The sequence below is a fragment of the Ruditapes philippinarum genome, unplaced genomic scaffold (genome assembly GCF_026571515.1).
Source record: "Ruditapes philippinarum isolate M1 unplaced genomic scaffold, ASM2657151v2 ctg501_1_1_1_1, whole genome shotgun sequence".
Taxonomy (NCBI): domain Eukaryota; kingdom Metazoa; phylum Mollusca; class Bivalvia; order Venerida; family Veneridae; genus Ruditapes; species Ruditapes philippinarum.
Window position 1 is genome coordinate 640,461 of NW_026854871.1, and position 27,782 is coordinate 668,242.

The 27,782-nt window shown below is 32.5% G+C and overlaps 1 protein-coding gene and 1 long non-coding RNA gene across 5 annotated transcripts in view; one reads left to right on the top strand and one right to left on the bottom strand.

Annotated features, from left to right (window-relative positions):
- Positions 1 to 27,782, top strand: part of LOC132741382 (uncharacterized) — a 98,406-nt gene that overhangs the window by 63,638 nt on the left and 6,986 nt on the right. For 3 of the 4 annotated variants that reach the window (XM_060729535.1, XM_060729537.1, XM_060729536.1), the window contains exons 6-9: positions 1,728 to 1,869; positions 13,612 to 13,680; positions 14,018 to 14,112; positions 15,399 to 15,724. The exons of the other annotated variant lie outside the window; for it this stretch is intronic. In XM_060729535.1, the coding sequence (XP_060585518.1) occupies positions 1,728 to 1,869; positions 13,612 to 13,680; positions 14,018 to 14,112; positions 15,399 to 15,448 (356 nt within the window). In that variant the 3' untranslated portion in view covers positions 15,449 to 15,724. Of the gene's footprint in view, positions 1 to 1,727; positions 1,870 to 13,611; positions 13,681 to 14,017; positions 14,113 to 15,398; positions 15,725 to 27,782 lie in introns of those variants that run through there. 4 annotated transcript variants of the gene reach the window in all.
- LOC132741384 (uncharacterized) lies at positions 4,855 to 7,996 on the bottom strand. Its single transcript, XR_009627273.1, has 3 exons — positions 6,776 to 7,996; positions 6,317 to 6,394; positions 4,855 to 5,542 (listed from the first exon to the last, which is right to left on the bottom strand). It is a non-coding gene; the product is annotated as an uncharacterized LOC132741384 (long non-coding RNA).

Below are 27,782 nucleotides of genomic sequence, written 5' to 3' on the forward strand. Positions count from 1 at the left end.
CAATAGATGGTTTAAAACTCAAAGCAGGCTTGTTTCCACGCTAAGTTAGACTTTGAAGAAGTAATTTGAACAGTAGATGGTTATCAAAACTCAAAAGCAGGCTTGTTTTCCACGCTAAGTTAGGCTTTGAAAGAAGTAACTTCAACAATAGACGGTTTATAAACTCAAAGCAGGCTTTTTCCACGCTAAGTTAGACTTTGAAGAAGTAACTTGAACAATAGATGGTTATAACTCAAAGCAGGCTTGTTTCCCAGGATCTAAGTTAGACTTTGAAGAAGTAACTTCAACAATAGATGGTTATAAACTCAAAGCAGGTTTGTTTCTAGGCTAAGTTAGACTTTGAAGAAGTTAACTTCAACAATAGATGGTTATAAACTCAAAAGCAGGCTTTGTTTTCCAGGCTAAGTTAGACTTTGAAGAAGTAACTTCAACAATAGATGGTTATAAACTTAAAGCAGGCTTGTTTCCACGCTAAGTTAGACTTTGAAGAAGTAACTTCAACAACAATAGATGGTTATATAAACTCAAAGCAGGCTTGTTTCACAGGCTAAGTTAGACTTTGAAGAAGTAACTTCAACAATAGATGGTTATAAACTCAAAGCAGGCTTGTTTCCACGCTAAGTTAGACTTTGAAGTAGTAACTTGAACAATAGATGGTTATAAACTTAAAGCAGGCTTGTTTCCAGGCTAAGTTAGACTTTGAAGAAGTAACTTCAACAATAGATGGTTATAAACTCAAAGCAGGCTTGTTTCCAGGCTAAGTTAGACTTTGAAGAAGTAACTTCAAAACAATAGATGGTTTATTAAACTTAAAGCAGGCTTGTTTCCAGGCTAAGTTAGACTTTTGAAGAAGTAACTTCAACAATAGATGGTTATAACTCAAAGAGCAGACTTGTTTTCCAGGCTAAGGTTAGACTTTTGAAGAAGTAACTTGAACAATAGATGGTTATAAACTCAAAGCAGGCTTGTTTCCACGCTAAGTTAGACTTTTTGAAGAAGTAACTTCAACAATAGATGGTTATAAACTCAAAGCAGGCTTGTTTCCAACGCTAAGTTAGACTTTGAAGAAGTAACTTCAACAATAGATGGTTATAAACTTAAAGCAGGCTTGTTTTCCACGCTAAGTTAGACTTTGAAGAAGTAACTTCAACAATAGATGGTTATAAACTTAAAGCAGGCTTGTTTCCACGCTAAGTTAGACTTTGAAGAAGTAACTTCAACAATAGATGGTTATAAACTTAAAGCAGGCTTGTTTCCAGGCTAAGTTAGACTTTGAAGAAGTAACTTCAACAATAGATGGTTATAAACTCAAAGCAGGTTTGTTTCCAGGCTAAGTTAGACTTTGAAGAAGTAACTTCAACAATAGATGGTTATAAACTCAAAGCAGGTTTGTTTTCAGGCTAAGTTAGACTTTGAAGAAGTAACTTCAACAATAGATGGTTATAAACTCAAAGCAGGTTTGTTTCCAGGCTAAGTTAGACTTTGAAGAAGTAACTTCAACAATAGATGGTTATAAACTCAAAGCAGGTTTGTTTCCACGCTAAGTTAGACTTTGAAGAAGTAACTTCAACAATAGATGGTTATAAACTCAAAGCAGGTTTGTTTCCAGGCTAAGTTAGACTTTGAAGAAGTAACTTGAACAATAGATGGTTATAAAATTAAAGCAGGTTAGGTATATTACAGAAATTTAGCAGCTTAATAGTTAATGTGTATATCTAATTTTTCAGCTCAGCATGGTCGCCACCGGTACAAGAATTTCCTGTATAGTTATTTAAGAGAACAGCCTATATGGCGGTCTCTCAGGTTTTGGAATGCTGCTTTCTTTGATGCTGTCCAAAATGAGCGAGCCAGAAAGCCAGTGTGTACCAGGTAATTGGTGTTTATTTAACAAACTTCTAATTTATCCTGTTTTTAGTCTTGTGTAGTATTTTAATCATGATGGAATTTTTAGCTGGTCTGTTTTAAAGAAAAAGTTGAGCTGTTATGATTGCTGCAACATCGTTTTTGTCATGCAAAATCTGTTATGTTGTCCCCTTACTCAATTTTTTGTCACAAAAAACTTTAAAATTAAAAGTTTGGAAACTAGATTAAAGGTTGTTTTTTTATCAGGTTCAACTTCCCTTTTTTAAACCAAATTTAAAATAATAAAAAAAGAAAATTTTAATTTAAAATTTTAAAAAACTCTATCCTAAAAATATATGTAACTCAACATCAAGTTTGGTGACTACCATATTTGTTTGCTTTATATGAAACTGTAGCATACACCTTTGGAAAGAAAAACAATACATCCATTCTTGTTTCTAGGCTTGAATTTCTTCTATTATAACTTGCATGATCAGTCTTGTTTAAAAGATTTCTGATAAAACCCTGGGAGATGATGTTATTTATCTCTGGAACCAGTTAAACGTATAATATAAAATTTTATGGCAGAATGCATGATTTTGTCTGAGAATTGAATTAGGTAATGAAGAAACGGTATATTTCATGCATCATTGAATTGCTGTAGAATTGTACAAGATTTAAATCAGATATCATAGGCTTATCAAGCATCGTTTCATTTCAAATTTGACTTCAAGGAAGAACATATTTCAAGACAAATTATTTGTGTTAAATGCTGCAATATAAACTTGGGAGCTAAATATAATTTGAATTTTAGATTGGTTATTTGAGCATTCTTTTTTACAAGTTTAATCTTACATTGACCTGTTTATGTGCTTTAGGCATTGTATTTTTATGCTTTATGCAACAAGCTTGAGTTTGTGTTTGTTTAGTACTTGTAATTATACAAGTTAATGTGAAAAAATGTTTAGTTATGTAATTTTTTCTGATACCTTTAAAGGCACATTATGCCTCTGAAACAAAAATGTGTTTACTTCTTTAGAAAGGGCAAATATGCATTAAATAATATTTAAATAATGGTTTTAGAGCATGTAAAATTCTTGTAACCTAAAGAAAATAGAGATTAATGTGAAATAATTTGTCTTAAATGTAGCAAAATCTAAACAAATTAGTTTTTTGAATTCCATACAAAATGCTTAATCACTATTACTGTACTAATTGCCTAAAACCAACAGATGAGAGATGGTTCATATAATTGGCCAATGAGTAATTTTTTGGAAACTATGAAAGCACTCCAAAAATGAAAAGATTTTTAAGAATAAGAATAGGAGCATTTCTGTGGCATAATGGGCCTTTAAATAGCAAGAACTTTCCTATGTTGTCAAACAAAAATCAGTCAACTGGTTACTTATAATTCTTTGAGGGTGTCTGCAATTGGTGTATTCTTCTTTAGAAACTTCTGTACCAAAATGATTCGTTGACAAGTACAAGATTTAAGATTGTTTCATGAAATTTATTTTCTGCAGAAACTCGAACTTGTATAATTTTAGGGCTTTTGAATGCATTTAAATCGCCTAAATCCCCTATGTTAAAATTAGACAGTTCTAAATTAAATAAAGGTATAAATGTGACATGATCTAGGAATCTAAAACTTTTAAATTAATATTGATGATATGCAGCTGCCAATTTATATTTCTTTCAGTTTCTTAACAATTATTTAGGCAAGTAAGGAATGTGTAAGAAGATCAGATCAAGATTTCCTCTCTATGGTATCAATTAATGCCACTTGTAATGATGATCTATATATAACATGTTTCCCTTAAAAATACAAGTAACAAATACCTCTAGAATTTCCACAAATTTTGTCATTCTTAAAGGCCCATTTAGCTTCATAAATGATATTATTTTAATTTTTCAAAAGCTTTTTATTTTTGGTGTCCAGTAACAGTTTTTTAGCTCACCTGTCACAAAGTGACAGGGTGAGCTTTTGTGATCGCTTTTCGTCCGTCCGTCCGTCGTCCGTCCGTCCGTCCGTCCGTAAACTTTTGCTTTAAATGACATCTCCTCATAAACCACTAAGCCAATTTCATCCAAACTTCACAGGAATGTTCCTTTGGTGGTCACCTTTAAAAATTGTTCAAAGAATTTAATTCCATGCAGAACTCTGGTTGCCATGGCAACCAAAAGAAAAAACTTTAAATATCTTCTTTTAAAAAACCATAAGAGCTAGAGCTTAGATATTTGGCATGAAACATCTTCTAGTGAGTGTCTACCAAGTATGTTCAAATAAAAGCCCTGGGGTCAAAATTGGCCCCGCCCCAGGGGGGGGGCATTGATTTTCCCTATATGCATATAGTAAAAACTAAAAAATCTTCTTTTAAAGAACCCAAAGAGCTAGAGCTAAGATATTGGGCATGAAACATCTTCTAGTGAGTGTCTACCAAGTTTGTTCAAATAAAAGCCCTGGGGTCAAAATTGGCCCCGCCCCGAGGGTCATTGATTTTCCCTATATGCATATAGTAAAAACTTAAAAAATCTTCTTTTAAAGAACCGTAAGAGCTAGAGCTTAGATATTTGGCATGAAACATCTTCTAGTGAATGTCTACCAAGTTTGTTCAAATAAAAGCCCTTGGGTCAAAATTGACCCCGCCCCAGGGGGTCATAGATTTTCCCTATATACATATAGTAAAAACTTAAAAAATCTTCTTTTAAAGAAACCAAAGAGCTAGAGCTAAGATATTTAGCATGAAACATCTTCTAATGAGTGTCTACCAAGTTTGTTCAAATAAAAGCCCTGGGGTCAAAATTGGCCCCGCCCCAGGGGGTCATAGATTTTCCCTATATGCATATAGTAAAAACTTAAAAAATCTTCTTTTAAAGAAACCAAAGAGCTACTCCCGTGCAGAAAATGAACAAGAAGTCCTGGGACTATCCCAGGAATTCCTGAGAAGTCTCAGGAATTTGTCCTGGAAAAATCTCAGGATTTCCTGAGATAATCCTGAGACTTTTTTCACGCCGTTAAATGGGACTTGACAATCCCAGGAATTTCTTGAAGACAGGAAAAAACAGGAAAAAATATTGCTCTGCTATCCCAGGAATGTCTTGTTCCCAGGACAGTCTTATAATCCCAGGAAAGTCCTGTTCCCAGGACAGTCCTGTAATCCCAGGAATGTCCTGTTCCCAGGACAGTCCTGTAATCCCAGGAATTTCCTGTTCCCAGGACAGTCCTGTAATCCCAGGAAAGTCCTGTTCCCAGGACAGTCTCATTATCTAATAAATGTCCTGTCCCCAGGACAGACATGTAGAAATGTAGAAAACAGTAAAAGCTGATATTTAAATAAATGCTGCTTTGAAATACTAATTTAAAGCACAAATTTAGTTAGTTTAAAAATATTTATTTTAATATTTCATCATATTTTACATTTTATATGTATACAATTATTACATATAATTGAAGGGATTAGAACAGAAAAATTTATTATGAAAAAATCACACACTATAGATCCAGGAAAGTTTATAGATTTGAGAAAAAATACACTGAAAAGTTTGACTGTGATGGCATCTAGAAGCTAGCTTTGATTCACAAGTTAACAAACTTTCCCTGCATGGCATTTACGTCATTTTGCTCTCAGGCTCCCAGCTGACTATCTCCCAGCCTTGAACAGTTGGCACTCTGATTGACACTCTGACTCCTTCATTATTTCTGGAAAAAAAGACATGTTCAGCAATACTGAGTTACTGTCAAGTACAGTTCTATTCTTTTAAGCATTGTAACAATTATTTATCATAATGTGTTTGTATAAATAAACCAAATTCTAGCCCCTTTAGCATTATCAAATTTAACAAAAATGTGCATATAATTAGCATGAGAAGAAAAAGGTCCCTAATACTTATGAAGCCTTGTTCAAGTGATTTTTAAGAAATGACATATTCATCCTGCATTTAACCTGCCTACATCAAGACTTTGACTTCTTTCTTTAAAAAAATAAATTTAAAGAAGAAATGTGTTCTGATTTTTAATTGTCTTTTATTTCAAAAATAAGATTTGTTCATTGTAATGGAGAAGAAAAAGGTTTTGTTGAAAATATCAAATAAGCAGTGATGTCATGAAACTTTACATGCAATATAAACACAAGTGGTGGCATGGCCAAAATTTTTTTAATGCAGGTTAACAAATCAGACCAGTAATCTAAGGATTCCTTGCCATATTTGTTTAAACCCTGTCAGCAAGCCATTGTTTCCTTGAGAAAGAAACTTTACACTTATAATGCTAAATAGTACTAGCTGGTTGCAGAATAATTTGTTGCTTAGAAGTTGGATTCAACCAATGTAAGAACTTAAATGCAACTTTCATTAAAATATGAATTTTAAAAGAAAGGTAACAAATGGTTTCAAATAATTGTGCAATGAACTATTTTTTTCTTCTGGGAAAGATTAAGAATAGTCAAATATAGTTATTTAAAAAAATAAAGCATACCTTTTGGGGCTCAATACTGCACATCATTATTCACCTAGCATCTCAGAGTCAGACTCAGAACTGGCCCCACTTTAAAGCCTGCAGTTTGTTTGAAATCTAATATCAGATTTTTCCATTGAAAACAACACATAAAATGATAAATAATTATGATAACCCTGTCTTATTCAGCTCCACAAAACTTACTGACAGGTGTGTAAAAAAATGTACCATTAAGTCCTCATAATTTTAATTTGTTTCACATTATTTTAACTTGCAGAAATAAAAAAGACAATCTATCTATTTATATGCTATTTTGTATATTATATATGTTACAAATTAATGTGACAATCAAATCTAGATTTAAATCAATTGTTAGTAAATCAATGTATGAAGTGGTTACAAATTTTAGTTTGCTACCTTGATTGTTTGATATACATATATAACCTGTTTCTGTATAAATGTAACTAAAGGTTTAATTACCTCATTCTGTTGTATATCTCCTTGTCCCAGGTGATTCTGATTCTTGTCATTCTTATTAACCATAACTACACTTATTAAACTTAAACACCTTAACATCTTAAACTCCAAAATTGCTTAAACAGGAAGTAGTCTCCTCTGTAATTTACACTATTTCCAAGCTTCTAGCTGACCATTCAAACTGGACAGGTACATCATTAGGTAAAACAGGGTTAATCCAAAAATCAAAGCAGTTATCATTTTATATAACATTCATTGAATGTAAAAAACCACATCAAATAGCTAATAGATAAGTAGATTTAAAAAATCACGAATTTAATAAAGAGGAAAAATTGCAATGTCCTAGACATATTCTGCATATCATTCAACTCCCCAAAATAACCACATGGAACAGTCTGATTTGTAGGAATGACCAGGGAGTAAATTAGTCATGCACATTATGGTGGGAGAACAAAGGTGGCCAGTTTTATCAGATCTTTGATCTGCGTGGTGTAATATCTAAGTGGGTGTCCTAAGTGTATGCAATTATCAGGCATATTGGTTCCTTGATTTGAAATAGATAAAAATGACAGTTGCATGAGCTTTAGTAAAAAAAAGTACTGTAAGAAGTACAATAGGTTGAAAACATATACATTTCAATGTTTGTAAATGCAAAAAAAAAACTAGAGTAGAATAATGCTTTGGGTAACTTTTATGTGAATTGTTTTTGTTTTGAAATGGAATGACAGAATTTCATTTCTTTCCATGGTCCACACAGAAATCACTGATTCCATGCCAATTCTGTCCCTATTCCACTCAGAATCTGTGCCAAAATTATGTGCAGGTTATATACAATCATGTATATTTGATTTTCCCTATTACAATATCTTATTAAATGAAAAAAAATAATTTCCTTGCTATGTTCAAAAATCAATTAGCAATTTTTTTCTTAATTGTTTGTGATTAAGGTCTAAGATTATAGAATTTTAAATTCTGAGTATTTTGATACCCATTGTGTTAAAGAAAACTATTACAAACCGACTTCAATATATTTTATCAATTTTTCTCATTTTTTATACTTAGCATTTTTTCAGCTTTGCTCAGTAATAAAAAGGCTCACAAAAGTTATTTCATTTATTCCTCTGTCTAAAGAACAGGAATTAACAAGACTTCTTACTTTTCACTTTACAGAAAGGCCTTCTAAGAAAATATCTTTCTTGTCTTTGACTAAAGGACTTCACTATAAATGAAGTCCTGATAATTCCTGTCCTCAGGACATATTTGAAAATAAAAGTCCTGAGATTTCCTGTTTTTTCCTGTTGGTAAGATTAAAGTCCTGACAATTCCTGTTTTGTCCTGTTCAGTATGTTCAAAAGTCTTGAGATATCCTATAAACAGGACTTTTGTTAAGAGGTAGCAAACAAATCCTGGGATAATCCTGGGATTTCCTGGGACTTCCTGAGAACAGGAAATATTTTCTGCACGGGCGCAGCTAAGATATTCAGCATGAGACGTGTTCTAATGGGTGTCTACAAAGTTTGTTCAAATAAAAGCCCTGGGGTCAAAATTGGCCCCGCCCCGGGGGTCATTGGTTTTTACTATGCATATAGTAAAAACTTTAAAAAATCTTCTTTTAAAGAACTCAAAGCGCTAGAGCTAAGATATTCAGCATGAAACATGTTCTAATCGGTGTCTACAAAGTTTGTTCAAATAAAAGCCCTGGGGTCAAAATTGGCCCCGCCCCGGGGGTCATTGATTTTCCTTTTATGTGTTTAGCAAAAAACTTAAAAATTTTCTTTCAAAAAACCCAAATAGCCAGAGTTTAGATATTAAGCATGAAACATCTTCTAGTAAGTGTCTACAAAGTTTGTTCAAATAAAAGCGCTGGGGTCAAAATTGGCCCCGCCCGGGGGGGTCATTGATTTTCCTTATAGTGTATAGCAAAAACTTAAAAAATTTCTTTCAAAAAACCCAAATAGCCAGAGGTTAGATATTAAGCATGAAACATCTTCTAGTCAGTGTCTACAAAGTTTGTTCAAATAAAAGCCCTAGGGTTAAAACTGGCCCCGCTCCAGGGGTGTCATTGTTTTTAACTTGTGTATACTTAAAATTTAAAAATCTTCTTTTAAAAAACCCAATGAGCTATAGTTTAAATGTTTAGCATGAAACATCTTCTTATGGGTGTCTACAAATATTGTTCAAATAAAAGCCCTTGGGTTAAAATTGGCCCTGCCGGTTGTGGGGGGGAGGTCATTGTTTTTCATATGTGTGTAGTAAAAACTTAACATCATGAAACATCTTCTAATGGGTGTCTTCCAAGTTTGTTCAAATAAAAGCCCTGGGGTTTAAACTGGCCACACTCCGGGGGCCTATATACAGGTGAGCGACCTCAGGGCCATCATGGCCCTCTTGTTAAATAGTTATTACTAATTGGTCATATTTCTGAGCCATCTTTCATTTCTTTTGTGTTTAGGTTTTTAGTACAGTTATAGTGAATTAGTATTTTGTACAGAAGTCAAAATATTTCTTTGTTTACATTTTGCTACCTTTACCACATTTTATTTCATGTTTAACATTATTTTATTCAGGTGATAAGCATCTAAATATATTATAACAACATTATGTAACACTTGCCCTTTCTGCATAATGAAAAATTTATTCATTACCAAGGCATAATGTGCTTTTAACAAAACGATTCCTTAAAATGCAAATACCGGTATTTATTTTATGCTTTTCAGTGGATTACTGATTTATCCGTGAAAATTATATTTGATTATTTCACAGTGAAAATTATCAAAATATAATTTCACACTTTTCAATGACGAAACTACTTTTTGTGCCCCCACTTTAGTGGCGGGCATTTAGATTTACCCTTGTCTGTCCGTCCTTCTGTCCGTCCTCTTTTTTGTAGCACGTAACTCAAAAAGTATTTGACCTAGAGTCATGAAACTTACAGGAATATTGATCAGCAAGTGTAGTTGTGCATCTGGGTATTTTCGTCTGGATATTTTTAGTATTTTTAGAGTTATTGCCCTTGACTTAGTAAAATTTTGCAATTTTCAACTTGTGTCGCATGTAACTCAAAAAGTATTTGACCTAGAGTCATGAAACTTTACAGGAATGTTGATCAGCATGTGTAGTTGTGCACCTGGGTATTTTCGTGTGGATTTTTATAGTATTTTTAGAATTATTGCCCTTGACTTAGTAAAATTTTGCAATTTTCAACTTGTGTCGCATGTAACTCAAAAAGGATTTGACATAGAGTCATGAAACTTTACAGGAATATTGATCAGCATGTGTAGTTGTGCACCTGGGTATTTTCCTATGGATTTATTTAGTAATTTTAGAGTTATTGCTCTTGACTTAGAATTTTTTTTGCAATTTTCAACTTGTGTCGCATGTAACTCAAAAAGGATTTGACAAAGTCATTAAACCTTACGTGAAGGTTGCTCAGCATATTTAGTTTTGCCCTTTACTTAGTAAAAGATTTTTAGTTTTAAAAAAATATTTGACCTAGAGTCATAAGATTGACAGAACAGTGGCGCGGTGGGGGCACCCGTGTCCTATGGACACATTTCTAGTTTAAGATTTTCCCCATGTGGTACCTCAATTTTATTTTTGCTGACAATTCTGACAATGTCAGGCGTTAAAGAAAAAGCAAAGCTGAAATTGATAAATAACTTAAATGTCAAATGTAATAAAAAGAAGAAAACTTACTTCTATTCATTCAAATTCCAATCACCAAATTTCGTCTCTAAATTTTTTGTTTCATTTTTACAGTCTGAAAAATACATTCTTTCCATATTTGAAACTGCTCTTGATGACATTTGGGCATATTAAAGTATCCTACGAGCAATAACTGCCGTATGCTTTATGAAAAATTGAAAAGCAATGACAGCCATCACTCGAAGAACAAGTAAACAACCCAGCGTTCCTGAGCCAGCTTCAAAGTTTTCCATTTTCCTAGCTGCTTTTCTGAATGTTTTCACATCTGTCAACACTTATTTTTTGTCTGTTGCAATCCTCAAATAAGTTTTCTTTCTTTTAAAAAGGTGTATGACTAACAAATCCAAATGATATCCCTCTGAATCAAACACAATTATTTTCCTCCCATGAAATACACAACTTAAGAAAATGGCTGCCGCTTACATTTTACAAAGCCAGGTCTAATATAAATTCGCAGTAAGTAACAGAAATATGGATGGATGGTTGGACTTTTTCTCCTAATTGTTTGTTTTTAATATTAAAACAAGCGATCATTCATATTTTTTTAATAAAATGAATAATATTACCGTCATTTAACGTCGATTGTCAGACTTATTTTTCAGCTCAAGACTTCTAACTTGTTTTTAATGAGAAATTCCGACTATATGGGGCTCTCAATGGGAAAAACATTTTAATATTAACGTTAATATTATGGAAATTTCGTTTTAACTTGTTTTTAAGCATAAAATAAAAAGAAAATTTGTTTGTTTGTTGTGTAAGATGTAATTTTATTTCATCGAGTGGGCTTTATAAACAGTATTCTCACAAACAAACAAATATCCTCTATGTGATTTTTTAAGTTACATGAAAATATAATAGCTTTTTAGCAAATAGATTGCGTTTGACAAATTGTCATTGGGAATGATAATAATTTATTTTGAAGAAATAAATACGACTGGGTATTGCCATCAATATAACATTTTAAATACATGTAAAACCATTGTTTTACAAAGAAATTCAGAAAATCCAAATAAAACAGTGGATAGATTTAACCAAGCATAATTGATATTTTAGATACATTTGTTGAAGTGCTGTATTAAGGTGTTTTTGTATGGGATAAATTGGGATCATAAAAAGAATGGAAAGAAAAATGAAGTATGAAAATTTTAATAATACTTACTTCAACGGACCTTCAGATTAGTGGATTTTTTCTTTGCATTTATATAGTACCAGTATTTGTATCTTTTGTTAAAATACGAAAATACAAGACCCTACAATTTCTTTTATGGATACAGAATTTGCCTAGTCTTATATTCTGTGTGCTGCCAATTTCTCTATACTTCTAACAAAGCAGTATTGATTCACAGTGAACAGGAAAGTATGCAAAAGATATTGCAAAGTAATGACAAATTAGTTTTTAGATATGTATTTTCCTCAGATATTGTAGATTTCGTGAAGAAATATTTACAGCAATAGTTTCTGAATTTGTGAACCTTGTAGCATATTGGCAATCAGTCAGGTTACTCTAGACTTGGTATTGGCAATCAGTCAGGTTACTTTAGACTGGGTATTTCTTGTAATATTGTTATGTCTAGTCATTTATCAGAGTAATGTTTTGGCAGTCACTACAAATTAAGATGGTCAATAAATGCTTTGTCTTGATGGACAGAGACAAAGACGTGTGAACTAATACAGTAAAATATGGTGTTTGTCACTGTGGCAGAGTGACACATCCGCACAGTCTGATCAGGATCCATGCTGTTCGCTATTAGTTTTTTTACTTGTTATAGGGTTTGTAAGCGAACAGCATGGATCCTGATCAGACTGCGCGGATGTGCACTATGTTGGTTTTGTCATGACACGGCTCATATACTTCAGTCTATGTATTTCTGCAGTCTGGCCAAGCTTTATACTGGTGCAATCTGGCCAAGTTTTACACTGGTGCAGTCTGGCCTAACTTTATACTGGTACAGTCTGGCCTAGCTTTATACTGGTGCAGTCTGGACTGGCTTTATACTGGTACAGTCTGGCCAAGCTTTACACTTGTGCAGTCTGGCCTAGCTTTATACTGGTGCAGTCTAGACTGGCTTTATACTGGTGCAGTCTGGCCTAGTTTTATACTGGTGCAGTCTGGCCTAGTTTTATACTGGTGCAGTCTGGCCAAGCTTTATACTGGTGCAGTCTGGCCAAGCTTTATACTGGTGCAATCTGGCCTAGCTTTATACTGGTGCAGTCTGGCCAAGCTTTATACTGGTACAGTCTGGCCTAACTTTATACTGGTGCAATCTGGCCTAGCTTTATACTGGTGCAGTCTAGACTGGCTTTATACTGGTGCAGTCTGGCCTAGTTTTTATACTGGTGCAATCTGGCCTAGTTTTATACTGGTGCAGTCTGGCCTAGCTTTATACTGGTGCAGTCTAGACTGGCTTTATACTGGTGCAGTCTGGCCAAGCTTTTATACTGGTACAGTCTGGCCTAGCTTTATACTGGTGCAATCTGGCCTAGCTTTATACTGGTGCAGTCTAGACTGGCTTTATACTGGTGCAGTCTGGCCTAGTTTTATACTGGTGCAATCTGGCCTAGTTTTATACTGGTGCAGTCTGGCCAAGCTTTATACTGGTGCAGTCTGGCCTAGTTTTATACTGGTGCAATCTGGCCTAGTTTTATACTGGTGCAGTCTGGCCAAGCTTTATACTGGTACAGTCTGGCCAAGCTTTATACTGGTACAGTCCAGTCTAGCTCTATACTGGTGCAGTCTGGCCTAGCTTTATACTGGTACAGTCCAGTCTAGCTCTATACTGGTACCCTTTGGCCAAGCTTTATTCTGGTGCAGTCTGGTCTGGCTTTATACTGATGCAGTCTGGCCTAGCTTTATACTGGTGCTGTATGGCCTAGCTTAAAATTGGTGATGTCTGGCCTAGCATTGCACTGGTGCAGTCTGGCCTAGCTTTATACTGGTACAATCTGGCCTTGCATTACACTGGTACTGTTTGGCTTAGGTTTACACTGGTGCAGTCTGGCCTAGCTCTAAACTTGTTCAGTCTGACCCAGTTTTACACTGATGGCAAAGGATTATCACTTTCTGTTCTGGTTAGTGTTAAAGTTATGAAATATATGTAGTATACCAATGTTTATATAATTCTTTTACTTTACAGTGAGGATGGACATGATTCTCAGAATGATGATTCCATGTTCCAGGAGAATATCACTTTTGGACAACTTGGGTATGTGTTTTCATTATATGAAAGTATTATTTGACACAACAGATCTTTCCTGCAAGATTTAGATTGCCAAGTACATGTTTTATTGTACAAAAATATACATTGTTCAGTGTCTTTTCTTAATATGTTGATAGTGTAAGTCCTTTTATTGTTTGGTGGTAAAAGTGTGAGGCTTACTTGAGTAACAGGCAGGTTTCTTCATCAGAAATCAGTATTGTTTAGTCCAGAAAGCAGACAAAATATGTTTATTAGGTGAAAGAAATTGTTTGAAAGTCGTAGAACAAAAAGAGATTTGTTCCCACTAAGCAAGTTATGTTAACTTTATCTTTTTGTTTTACAGGACATTTACAAGCAACATGAGAGCTTATGGCTTAAATAAAGATTTGTGTCTTGAATTTTTGAGAAAACAGGCCATAATAGCTGATCTTAAGAAAGGTATACCATTATATATTTTTAAATTTATATTTTTTAATACATGACAGCCATTCTATTGAATGCAATATGCACTTGATTTGTCTTAAGGTATTAGCACCCTAATGCATTACCTCCGCGTTGAAGAGTATTCAGATAGGCTAGAACTACTGTTAACTACATTGAAAATGAGGGCCATGGGTTCAATCCCCAGAAGGGTCAACTTTTTTTTTCTTTCTTTTTTTCTTTTAACATTATTTATGTATCTCTCATGTCCCATTTGGAAAGAAAGAAGTGTTTAATTTTGATTTTTTAATTATATAGGTATTTATTGGCTAAATTATGCTAAATCTAGTAATAAATATGGTACCTGATATTTTCAAAGTGTAAAATAATCAAAACTAGACAGTAAAAGTATTTCATATTTCATAAGATCAACCAATATACTTTTTTTAAAAATTTAGGGAAACTTTGAAAACATGCACTCATTTGGGTAAATTTTAAGATTTTTTTAAATTAGGCTCCCTAAGTAGAAAAATGGTCAGACACGTGGTAAAAATGGGTGGGGTAGGGTAACATTTTTATACAGATTTCATAAATTTAAAGTAGAAACCATAATTTTGCTTATGTGGATTGTTAGCTGAATGGTACTATTTGTTTCTTACCAAAAATTAATTGGAAAACACTTTTCATTAGAAAGTTATTGCAGATTATTTAAAGGTTCCGCATTTCTAAAAAAGGGCCCTCATAACATCCTAGCTTGAGTTAAGAAAAGTGGCCATAACTTGATTTCCGTACGGTAAACTTTGTTTAAATTTTGCATACAGGTGTACTTTAAGGTATACTTCTGACCTATGATGTCAATTTTTTAGTTCCTTATAGTGCCCATTAGGGTCCTAATACCTTAAATATAGCTTTGCATTAAACAATCTAGCTTACAAAAGGTAAACAGTTGTACCAATGTGCTCACTCATTGCTTGAATAGTACATAGTAAACTGTTGATGGTTTTTCTACTCTAGCAATGCTTAGAGGTGGCCATTTGTCCCCTCAAAACTTAACAAACAATGACCTAAATGACTGCTGGTTAGATTAGAATTTACAAATTTATCTTTAAAATTAGAGTATTTATATTAGTAAAATGCATGGAAACAATAAACTAAGTTTGAAATTCATGACAATAAATTATACTAAAAAATTAACCTTTGATATATACTATATAATTGTTTCATTCTAAATTTATTTACAAAAGTGACCATGAAATCAAACATCAGTTATTTTATATATATACATTTATTTTGTGTCATTTCAGATCAAATAAAGATGTTAAGAGACAATATAGAGAAGTGGAAGGACAATTAGTCAGTTTAGTTTCTTAGATATTTAAAGCTTTGCTGAATCTCCAATCAACGTCAAGCTGAATCTCGGAATGGACAAATTGCTTCACATACAAAAAAGGATAAAACATGAAATATTGGACTTTAACTCACAGACTATATCAGAGACATAGTGTTATCTACAACTCTGACTATATCTACATTGCATGAAACATGAAGTCAGTTAAGATCTGCAATATTTACTTAGTTATTTTATATTTAAAGATTTGCTGAATCTTAAATAATCTACATACTGACAGGGCTCGACATTAACGGTTGTCCGACTGCCCGGGACAACTAAAAGTTTGGTCCAGGCAAGTTATTTTGAAAAGCACTTGTCCGACAGGGCAAGTGAAAATAAAAAGCATCATTGACAAAATGCATGTACAAAATGAATAGAAATAACATCTTTTCATTTATAAACATCTTTAAAACAAAAATACACCATGAATTATTATCAATAATGTGAATATACTACGGTCATGTACATTTGTTGATATAGGAAACGGAAGCAAAAATATGAGCATGCACCGCGGTAAGGTAATTCTCTGTTCTAATAATAGACTATATCTAATTTTGTACAAGGTAATTCCCGGGTTATGCTGTTGTTTAAATTTTGATGTTTGCATGTAAAGATATCATTGAAAATATGTAGATAATCATATTGATCTTTAAATATAATTGTTAAATAAAGTTTTTGCATTAAAAATGATTTATTGTTTAATCTAATATAACAACATTATGAACTTAGTAAACGAAGACTCGTTTACGGCTGTTGACTTGATGATTGAACGGGGAATTTCCTTATCGCGGCGCATGCTCATATTTTTCCTTCCGTTTCCTATATCAACAAATGTACATGACCGTAGTATATTCACATTGAATAAACAGATGAACCGATGTTTTAGAAAAACTACTAAATACAAAAAATATTTATGAGCTTGTTTGTTTTTCTGATTTATACATTAAAAAATTTTTTACCATTTTTAGGTCAGGACAAGTAAGTCTTAGGTCACGGGCAAGTAGTTTTAAAAACTACTTGCCCGACAGGACAACCTGATTCAAAAGTTAATGTCTAGGCCTGACTGAATCTCAAAATGGAATACAGTATCATATAACTGAACAGGATGGAAATGATGATAAGATGTAGATCAATTTTACTGAATATTTTTATTATCTACATACAGTATTGAAGAAATGTACATCAATTATAGATAATTGAAGACAAAATTGTGCATTTTACCAGAAAAGTACATCATCTATAGTTAATTGAAGACAAAATTGTTGAATTATTTATTATAATTATTTATTGTAAAAGAGGAAAAATGAAACATAGAACATATACAAAATTACATAAATCTGCTTAATAATATTAAGACACATTTTTTGTTAAATTTTAAAATGACATAATTATGATGATAAAGGCAAGGCAAGACTGAAAAACCAAGATTCTTTGGAATATTAGAACTCTGGATATGAACATCAGCATTACACTTCATTATACTGCAGATGGTTAGATATACATGTGTATTTGCTTTTGATAATTTTTTCTTTAAAACAAATGTTGACTTATCTTGATATAAACAAAACTATTTAATTATAAATTGAATTCCAAATGATTGCTATACAGGCCTATAATTGTTCAAATTTATCAGTTTTACAAAATCTGCAATGATAAAAATTGTTATTATATTTACAAAGTAATTATATTTGTAATGATAAAGAGAAAGTTTAAGTGATATTTTGTACTGCTTAAATATGGGAAAACAAACTTTTATGGAGGGAAAAAAAACTCACAATATTTTATATTTTATTTATATTTTACAATATTTAAATGCATCTTATATTAAGCTGATTTTAAAAGAGATGCAATAAATTTTGATATTGCACTGCAGTGATATAATTAAGTATCCATATAAAGCCACTGTATATTATCTGTATATGAGGGATTTGTATATTAATGGTTTATAACATGCTGAATGATTTGATTAAATTTCATAGTTGTATATATATATATAATTACTGTTATAAAAAAAATTCAGCTTTGAGTATTCTAAGGTTATTAATTTTTGTTTGAAATAACCTTATTCACAATTTTCAATGATTAACAAAAGTAATACCTTAAATTGTGTTGTTATTGCTTTGGTTTTTCCATTAAATATAAACACAAGTCGGTAACAGTTATATTTTACAGAATAAAAAAGTAACTGATACATGATTTATCTGAGGTATAAATTTTATATAATTATTACAATTGTATAAGCTTGACTTTCTTGATAAAAAGGGAGAGCTATTGCTACAGTCATGTTGTTGTCTGACATTGCAGTTGCTGTTGACCCTATTAAGGTCAAATTATTGAAATTTGCATAAATTGTCATTACTTTATTAGCTCACCAGAACCGAAGGTTCAGGGTGAGCTATTAGTATCAAAGGGGGATGCTCCGGCGTCCGTCGTCATGCATCAACAATCGTCTTCTTCTCTGAAACTGTTGGGCAGATTTACTTCAAATTTGGTCTGTAGCATTCTTGTGACAGTCACACTTGAATTTGCTCATGCCATTTCAATACGCCCCTTTTAGTGGTCAACAGAGCTAAAAATAGAAAAACCTTTAAACATCTTCTTCTACGGAACTAAAGGATGGATGATCACCAAACTTTGTCTGTGGCATTCTTGGGTAGTCTTTTATCAAGTTTGCTCATATTAATTTGATTGGCCCCTTTTAGGGGCTGCTAAAGCTAAAAATATAAATACCTTTAAACGTCTATTTCTACAGAACTAATTGATGGATGATCACCAAACTTTGTCTGTAGCATTCTTAGGTAGTCTGTTATCAAGTTTGCTCATATTAATTTGATTGGCCCCTTTTAGGGGCCTCAAGGGCTAAAAGAAAACAAAAAAACCTTTAAACAGTTTCTTCTACAGAACTAATCGATGGATGATCACCAAACTTTGTCTGTAACATTCTTGGGTAGTCTTTTATCAAGTTTGCTCATATTAATTTGATTGGCCCATTTTAGGGTCGCTAAAGCTAAAAATAGAAATACCTTTGAAGGTCTATTTCTAGAGAGATAATTGCTAGATGATCACCAAACTTTGTCTGTAGCTTTCTTGGCTAGTCATTTATAAAGTTTGCTCATGTTTTAGGACAGCTTAGGGGCCGCTAAAGCTAAAAACAGAAAACCCTTTAAACATCTTCTTCTACAGAACTAATTGATGGATGATCACCAAACCTTGTCTGTAGCATTCTTAGGTAGTCTTTTATCAAGTTTGCTCATATTAATTTGATTGCCCCTTTTAAGGGGCCACTAAAGCTAAAGATAGAAAAACCTTTGAACTTTATTTCCTACTGAAATAATTGATGGATGATCACCAAACTTCATAGCATTCTTAGGTAGTCTTTTATCAAGTTTGCTCATATTAATTTGATTGCCCCTTTTAAGGGGCCACTAAAGCTAAAGATAGAAAAACCTTTGAACTTTATTTCCTACTGAATAATTGATGGATGATCACCAAACTTCATAGCATTCTTAGGTAGTCTGTTATCAAGTTTGCTAATATTTATTTGATTGGCTCCATTTAAGCTAAAGCTTGAATGCCCCAGATCATGGCATTTCTTCAAATTATTGTTTAAACATATTCTATGCTCAAATTTAATATTAGAAAATATTGACAATGGATAATTTCCAACACTGAAAAGCATTTGTTTCTGGTGAGCGACTCAGGGCCGTCATGGCTCTCTTGTTATTTTTTACAGATTTGATTTATACTCAGACAAAAGAGCACATATCAATCACATAACTGACATGTTGAATTATTCTGATTAAACCTGGACTTGAAATGATGTTGATCGTCAAGGACAAATATGAAATTCGAATTATGATTTTGTCAATATCATTATGTTTTCTAGGAGTATTCTTTACTGCAATATTTTTTTCTTCTACGTGTTTGACCATAAAAGTAAAAAGAAAAAGTCAAATGTGGTTTCCGTCTTGCAGTGGTTCTTGTTTAAAATCGACCAATCATGGCACAATGTTATGTTATCAATTCCATTATTTTTATTTTCCAATTAAAATTTATTTTTGCGAAATAATGCTCCTGCACAGGTACAGGAAATAATGCTGCTCCTGCACAGGTACAGGAAATAATGCAAAAAGAGGCTTTAGGAGCATGCATTTTAATGTAAATCAGTCTAAGATCTAAATATGACATAGGAATTATCTGTGAAATTCAGTTAAAATAAAAAGAAATTTAATTTAGAAATATTTGTTGTATCATATTACTGGTAAATATCTGGATTCTTTTTTAGCTCACCTGTCACAAAGTGACAGGGTGAGCTTTTGTGATCGCTTTTCGTCCGGCATCCGTCCGGCGTCCATCCATCGTCCGTCCGTAAACTTTTACTTTAAATGACATCTCCTCATAAACCACTAAGCCAATTTCATCCAAACTTCACAGGAATGTTCCTTTGGTGGTCACCTTTAAAAATTGTTCAAAGAATTTAATTCCATGCAGAACTCTGGTTGCCATGGCAACTGAAAGAAAAAACTTTAAATATCTTCTTTTAAAAAACCATAAGAGCTAGAGCTAAGATATTTGGCATGAAACATCTTCTAGTGAGTGTCTACCAAGTTTGTTCAAATAAAAGCCCTGGGGTCAAAATTGGCCCCGCCCCGGGGGGTCATTGATTTTCCCTATATGCATATAGTAAAAACTTAAAAAATCTTCTTTTAAAGAACCCAAAGAGCTAGAGCTAAGATATTTAGCATGAAACATGTTCTAATGGGTGTCTACCAAGTTTGTTCAAATAAAAGACCTGGGGTCAAAATTGGCCCCGCCCCGGGGGGTCATTGATTTTCCCTATATGCATATAGTAAAAACTTAAAAAATCTTCTTTTAAAGAACCCAAAGAGCTAGAGCTAAGAAATTTAGCATGAAACATGTTCTAATGGGTGTCTACCAAGTTTGTTCAAATAAAAGCCCTGGGGTCAAAATTGGCCCCGCCCCAGGGGGTCATTGATTTTCCCTATATGCATATAGTAAAAACTTAAAAAATCTTCTTTTAAAGAACCAAAAGAGTTAGAGCGAAGATATTTAGCATGAAACATTTTCTAATAAGTGTCTACCAAGTTTGTTCAAATAAAAGCCCTGGGGTCAAAATTGGCCCCGCCCCGGGGGATCATTGATTTTCCCTATATGCATATATATTAAAAACTTAAAAATCTTCTTTTAAAGAACTCAAAGAGCTATGGCTAAGATATTTAGCATCAAACATGTTCTAATAGGTGTCTACCAAGTTTGTTCAAATAAAAGCCCTGGGGTCAAAATTGGCACCGCCCCGTGGGTCATTGATTTTCCTTATATGTGTATAGCAAAAACTTAAAAAATCTTCTTTGAAAAAACCCAAATAGCTAGAGTTTAGATATTAAGCATGAACCATCTTTTAGTGAGTGTCTACAAAGTTTGTTCAAATAAAAGACCTGGGCTCAAAATTGGCCCCGCCCCGGGGGTCATTGATTTTCTTTATATGTGTATAGCAAAAACTTAAAATCTTCTTTGAAAAAACCCAAATAGCTAGAGTTTAGATATTAAGCATGAAACATCTTCTAGTAAGTGTCTACAAAGTTTGTTCAAATAAAAGCCCTGGGGTCAAAACTGGCCCGGCCCCAGGGGTGTCATTGTTTTTAACTATATGTGTATAGTAAAAACTTTAAAAAAATCTTCTTTTAAAAAGCCCAATGAGCTAGAGCTTAGATGTTTAGCATGAAACATCTTCTTATGGGTGTCTACCAAGTTTGTGCAAATTAAAGCCCTTGGGTTAAATTGGCCCTGCAACATTGGGTTGGGGGGGCCTATATACAGGTGAGCGACCTCAGGGCCATCATGGCCCTCTTGTTTATGGTGTCCATTTAAGTACGAAAAACTGATCTGCCTTGCTAAGTGGTAAAGGTGGCTTTATTAGAATGTCTTTCCCCCTCATTGTTTTATGTTCAAATCCTGCTTGAAATGTTCATTTCTTACATGATAAGGACATATTCATCTAACTTGCAGAAAGTAGGTGGTCCTACCCATCAACCTGCTGGTAAATATGAACATTCTTCACTCTCAGTGCTTACAAGTAACTTTCATTCTTAAATAACCAACAACTGTGTAATGGTCATTTGTCAATATACACAACATGATTGTGAAATTTAGTCAGTCTCTTATATATGTTATGTTACCTTGACCTTCAGGGAACAATTATTTAGGTTTTCCTGATCTTTTAATATAAAATCATAACCTTGATATATAATACTCATAGATAAAAAATAAACTGTTATACTTTACAGACTTTGATAAACGAGGTTATGACCTTGACATTTAATATATAGAGTAAATCTGTTATACTTTACAGACTTTTATTGCTCTGATAAATGAGGTCATGACCTTGAAATTTAATATATTGAATGAATTTGTTATACTTTACAGACTTTTATTGCTCCGATAAATGAGGTCATGACCTTGACATTTAATATATTGAATGAATTTGTTATACTTTACAGACTTTTATTGCTCCGATAAATGAGGTCATGACCTTGACATTTAATATATTGAATGAATTTGTTATACTTTACAGACTTTTATGGCTCTGATAAATAAGGTCATGACCTTGACATTTAATATATGGAATGCAGACTTTTATTGCTACAATAAATGAGGTCATGACCTTGACATTTAATGTACAATAAATGATTATTATATGAGTTAGATATATTTCACTGTGTCATAATAATTATAGAGATTTTGTTGATGTAATTTAGAAGTGATTAAGTGTTGTTTACACTATTAAATATGCAAACCCACGTTTTTTAGACATGAGTTAAACTCAGCTGTTAGTTGTTTGTTATATATAGTGTATGTTGTTAAAAAATATATGTAAGAAATAGTATGTATTAGAACTACTAAAAAATTATAAATGTATGTTATAATATAAACAAAAAATTCTTTTACTTTAACGGTTTACAATTTTTGTATAAAAAAAGTTTTTATTTGTTTTGTTTTTTTCACAGTATCAAATGAAAAAATGAAATGATTTGTGCTGAAGCTGAATAACACTATGCTTCCAATAAATGTAATGATTTATTTGAATCATAATTTATGTTACCTTAGTTACATTTTAGCTTTACAGGCATGGCTCAAAGTTGTTTATACATTCCAAAATGTTCATTCTTTTTCTATCATTAGTGCTTTCCATGAGCTGCATGGTTAATGATTTATTACTTAAGTTACTTAAGTTATAAATTACTCCTAAAATATTTTTTTATGAAATATGGCCATATATTTTCCAGCATTGTATAAAGAAAATAAATATTATTCCATTATTTACAGCATTGTGATGGTTTTATAACCAGTGTAACATCAAACATTTGAAACTCGGGTAACGAACTGTTTGGCATAAACATCTTAAAAAATCATGTTTTTTCTTAAGTGTAATTGTAAAAGTAAAGCAAAATATGTTGATATCCATATCACTTAAAAATGATTGTGGCCTAGAAGTAAATGTTAGTAGTTTTCAGATATCTAGGCAGTGTTTCTCTAAATCTTTAGTCTGGTGAACTTGTGTAATTGATTTACCCAGATTTGAATTTTGGATCAGTTCGTTTTAATTTTAGTGATTTCAGTATAAAAATACAAACATTAAGCTACCAACAGTATTGATCCTGGTCAGACTTCACATATGGATGTGTAGGCCTGCCTATGTACTGATGGCAAAGGCTAAACACTTACAGTTTCAACAGGTCAAGCTTCAAACCCTTGCTATGTCAGACATGGTCCGTAGTCTGCTTTATGTAACATATTAGTCATGGTGAAATCAATCATTAGGCTGTCTAGATATTGTGAACCCTTTACTTTTCATATCAATGTCAATGCCACGATACATTATCATTTTGCTTCTGAATAACTCATCTGCTTCAGAATCCTACATTTTTCTAAGAATGCAATTTTATTTAATTTAGAATTTTGAAAATTAACATTAGAAATTAGCACCAAATCATATTATTTTACTCTTAATGTTCAGAGGTTGCAATATTCATTTTGTTGTCTGTAATTTTTAAAAGACAAATAATTAATCATATAAATTAATCAGACTATTTTGTTAGTGATATTGTCAATGAATATAACCTTCAGTCAGAAGAGAGAGAAATACAGATACAATTCCAAAGTTCAAGAGTTCAAGTCCACAGTTTGGCTTAATGTCTTTCAAGATGATTTAATTTAAGGTAATATGTTATTCTTCCTTAGCTCTGCTAATTTGATTGATCTATTGTAAAAAGTTTTTGTAGTGACTTATATGAAGAGAACAGGGAAACGTATTTATTATCTAACAGAAGCAAGTCAAGAAAGTTCATGTTCATGTATCAGTTGATATTGTTGTTATATCTTTCCTCTACTATCTAGTGCAATACTTTATTTACACAAACAAACTTATTATATACTTTTTCTTTTTACAGTTTATTATGTTCTTTGGAAATCCATGTTCAACCAATTTGCTTGAATTTGTTCAAATACAATTTGTTTGTAACCATGTTATGTTTGTCTACAAATAAAAACTGCATATATATACAAGTGTTTTTTATTTTAACAGATGTATTTCCCAAATTATTGCCACTTCTTTTATAGTATACAATTGATTTAAGAATTTGCCAATCATTAATCTGCACTCCTTCCACTGCTTCCAAAGATTTATGTTTAAGAAAAAGCTTTCCAATAATGCATCATCATGTTAGGAAGACACTGTCATTTTAATTGTCTATGCTCATTTAAAAAGACAAAACTCATTTTTAAGAGAGCAAGTGATAGTGTCCTGTCATAATGTAACATTCACTATTACAGTATCAGCATCACTACGGTAACTGTCCCGGTATCAGCAACAATATTGCAGATATTGGCAAAAAATACAAACGAATTTCTAAACAACGGCAAAATCGGAAATGTTGCAGGCTCTGTTTGATTAAGCCTGTTTATGCAAGCTACCGTCCACTTCCCCTAGCACCGGTTAAGCAGAATTCACATGAAAATACATGTAGTGCAATTTTGAATGTAGAAACATCCGCAGATGTGTTCATACGGCGGTTATCATGGAACCTTCGATGAGACACTCGTAAAAAGTGGTATATGGTCCCCAAGTGAAAGAATGCGTGTGCCCTAGGCGAGAAAACAATGGACGGAAATAAACAACATTGAAATTTTTGAAATGGGATCATGTGTTATAAAGCCTGCATATCACAGATAAAACATCAGAAGAAAAATCTAAAAAGCAGACAATGGTGATTTACCAATATTCAATAAGGAATATTGGATCAACCCATCCAGGAAAAAGATCAAATAGAAGGAACTAAAACACCATAAACACTCACAGACATCAATAATGTCGTTCTGAACGATCTGCGAGGATCGAAAACACTTACTTTAACAGTATAAGCAACACTTACTGTATCACCATCACTTACTATTAAAGTATCGACAGCATTTGATAAAACATGTATCGGCAACACCATTACAATATCAACAATACTGTCACTGTATCAGCAACATTATTACATTAACAGCAAAAATTACTTATACTGTATCAGCAGTACCGACTTTTACAGTATCAGTATCAGGTACTATTACAGCATCAACAACATTTACTAACACAAGTATCAGGACCACTTTTACAGGTTCTACCAATACTTACTAATACTGTATCGGCAACGGTTACCATTACAGGTTCCAGCAATATTGAGCAACATTTTACAATCACTGTATCACAATCACTTACTTTTGCTGATTCCGCAATATAAGCATTACAAGATTCAGCAACAATGAGCAACATGTAACAATTATCCCCATCACTCATTTTTACTGTTTTCGCAATATTTACCATTACAGGTTTGAAGCCATACTGAGAAACAATTACCATTACAGTATCAACATCACTTACAATTACATTACTAACAACATTTTCTTATACAGGTTTCAGCAACACTGATTATCACTATACCAACAGCATTTATTGTTTCTGTATCAGCAACATTTACTTTCACAGTAATTAGCATCACTTATCAGTGTATAAAGTACATTTAGCACTTACTCGTAAACAATTACAGTACATTACAACAGTACTATAACAGCTTTAGTAATACAATGTAATACTTATTGATACAGTATCACCAACATCTACTATTGCAATATCAGCAAGATCCAGTGTAACAAGTATCGGTAGTGCTTTCTTTAAAATGTATCTATAACATTTACCAGTAACGTACATACAACACTTACTAATACCGACATCGAGTTAGAGCGAGAGATAAATGCGTCAAAAATGCAATTTCCTGGATATTTGTATGGAAACATTAAACACTTCAATTTCCAGTTCTAATGGGTCAATTTGTCTGGCGAATTAGAGACATGAGGCAACTTTTTCATCTTTGTTCCATTAAGCTAATTTACGTTATAAATGGTAATTGTAATACCCAGAGGGATGATAGATCTGATAAGCAAGGCACACATTATCTAAAATGTCTTTTGACAAAAAAATATGGATCGACCACTTGATGTTCTCACCATGCAATAAACACAATTTACAAAATTTTCTAAAAATGGTTCGGGGTAACTTGAACAAACTGGAAACTTAAAATTGGCATAAAACGTTTCTAAAAATGATTTTTAATTATCGCAAGTTGAAGTTTTCAGTATAAGTTTATAGAAAGGAAACCTCTCTGAATGTCATAAAAAGTGGTAAAAGATGCAACTGTATTCATAGAAAAATGTATTTACAGTCAGAAACAATAAAGTCACACCTGTATTGGGCTAATATTACGTAGTCTATATGTATCTACCCAGGCTTCCCTCTTTTTCTACCTACATTATTATCATTTAGTATTTCTTAAAGAAAAGAAGTTGCAAAATAAACTCCAATCTATTAAAACAATTGTTTTATTTACACCAAGATCAGAGAATCTCGATTTATTGTGTAGTGGATAAATAAATGTAAATGAAAACATTTTTTTTTTGAAATATCATGAATAAAACAAAAGATTCAATATAAATCCATAAATATTGATTAACCCTTAGCATGCAATTGAATCTGCCCACAAATCCGCACCGTCTGATCATAACTATCCATTCATTTTTACCTAAAAATGATGAATGGTTTTATCCAGATAGAATCATGGACAATTCCATTCAAGATATTTAGCGTGGTTCGTGTTAATATACTAGTGGTTAGAAGGCCCATATTATAACGGATGATTGTGCAAAGTTAGTACAGAAATTGATTAAATAATTCATTAAACATCCAAAGATAATGATGTGTTTTTATTATATACTTACAAATGAAATATTGAGAAATATTGATGAAATAAAATGCATATTTACATTTTCCGTATTTTCACTGTAAAAATTTATTTTTCACTGCAGTGAAACATATTTTCCGTATTTTCACTGGTGTCTTGCCGGACTACTTTCTTTTAAATTCTGCCAGTACACAAAATTTAAGGGAAAGTCTTTCAAATTTTAATGTCAAAAAAGAGAAAAATGTATATAATAAACAGAAAATTCAAGTTTTTTCTATAAATACATGATTTATTTTCATCTTGTGGCATGAAAATTACCATATTTCACTCGTGGCTACCGCCACTCATGAAATATTTATTTTCATACCACTCGATGAAAATAAATCATGTATTTATAGACAAAACTTGAATATCCTCTATTTATTTAATTTTACCCATGAAATATGGTACTATATCAGTCAAATATATTTCATATTTTTTAAAAATAAATATGAAATATAAATATGAAAGTGGGCGGAGTCAAAACTCATATTTATTTTAAGGGACTTCTTTCGCCGTTTTGTTTGAAAAATCTGATAAATGCAAAACAACTTTTTCTTGAATTTTGTTTTGAAAACTACCTAGCATGATAGAAAATGGTCTAACTAAGAAAATTAATCCGAACGCCAATATCTTAAATTCAGTAATTAACGCTCTACAGACGTTTAAAGAGTTGTTTACATGACGTCACAATGTAGCGCCAAACAGCACGTGCTTACACATAAATTACTGCGCGCTGTACAATTGCAGTTGGTAGCAAGCAAGGGGATTCGTTACCATTTTCTTTGATAATGAAATTAAATATAAAGGTTATTTTTTCGTTTTCCGTGAAATATGGTATATATTTTCACTCAACATGATAAAATGCCACATATTTTCACTCGCCGTACCGGCTCGTGAAAATATGTGGCATTTTATCATGTTTCGTGAAAATATATTCCATATTTCACGCAAACTAAAAAATA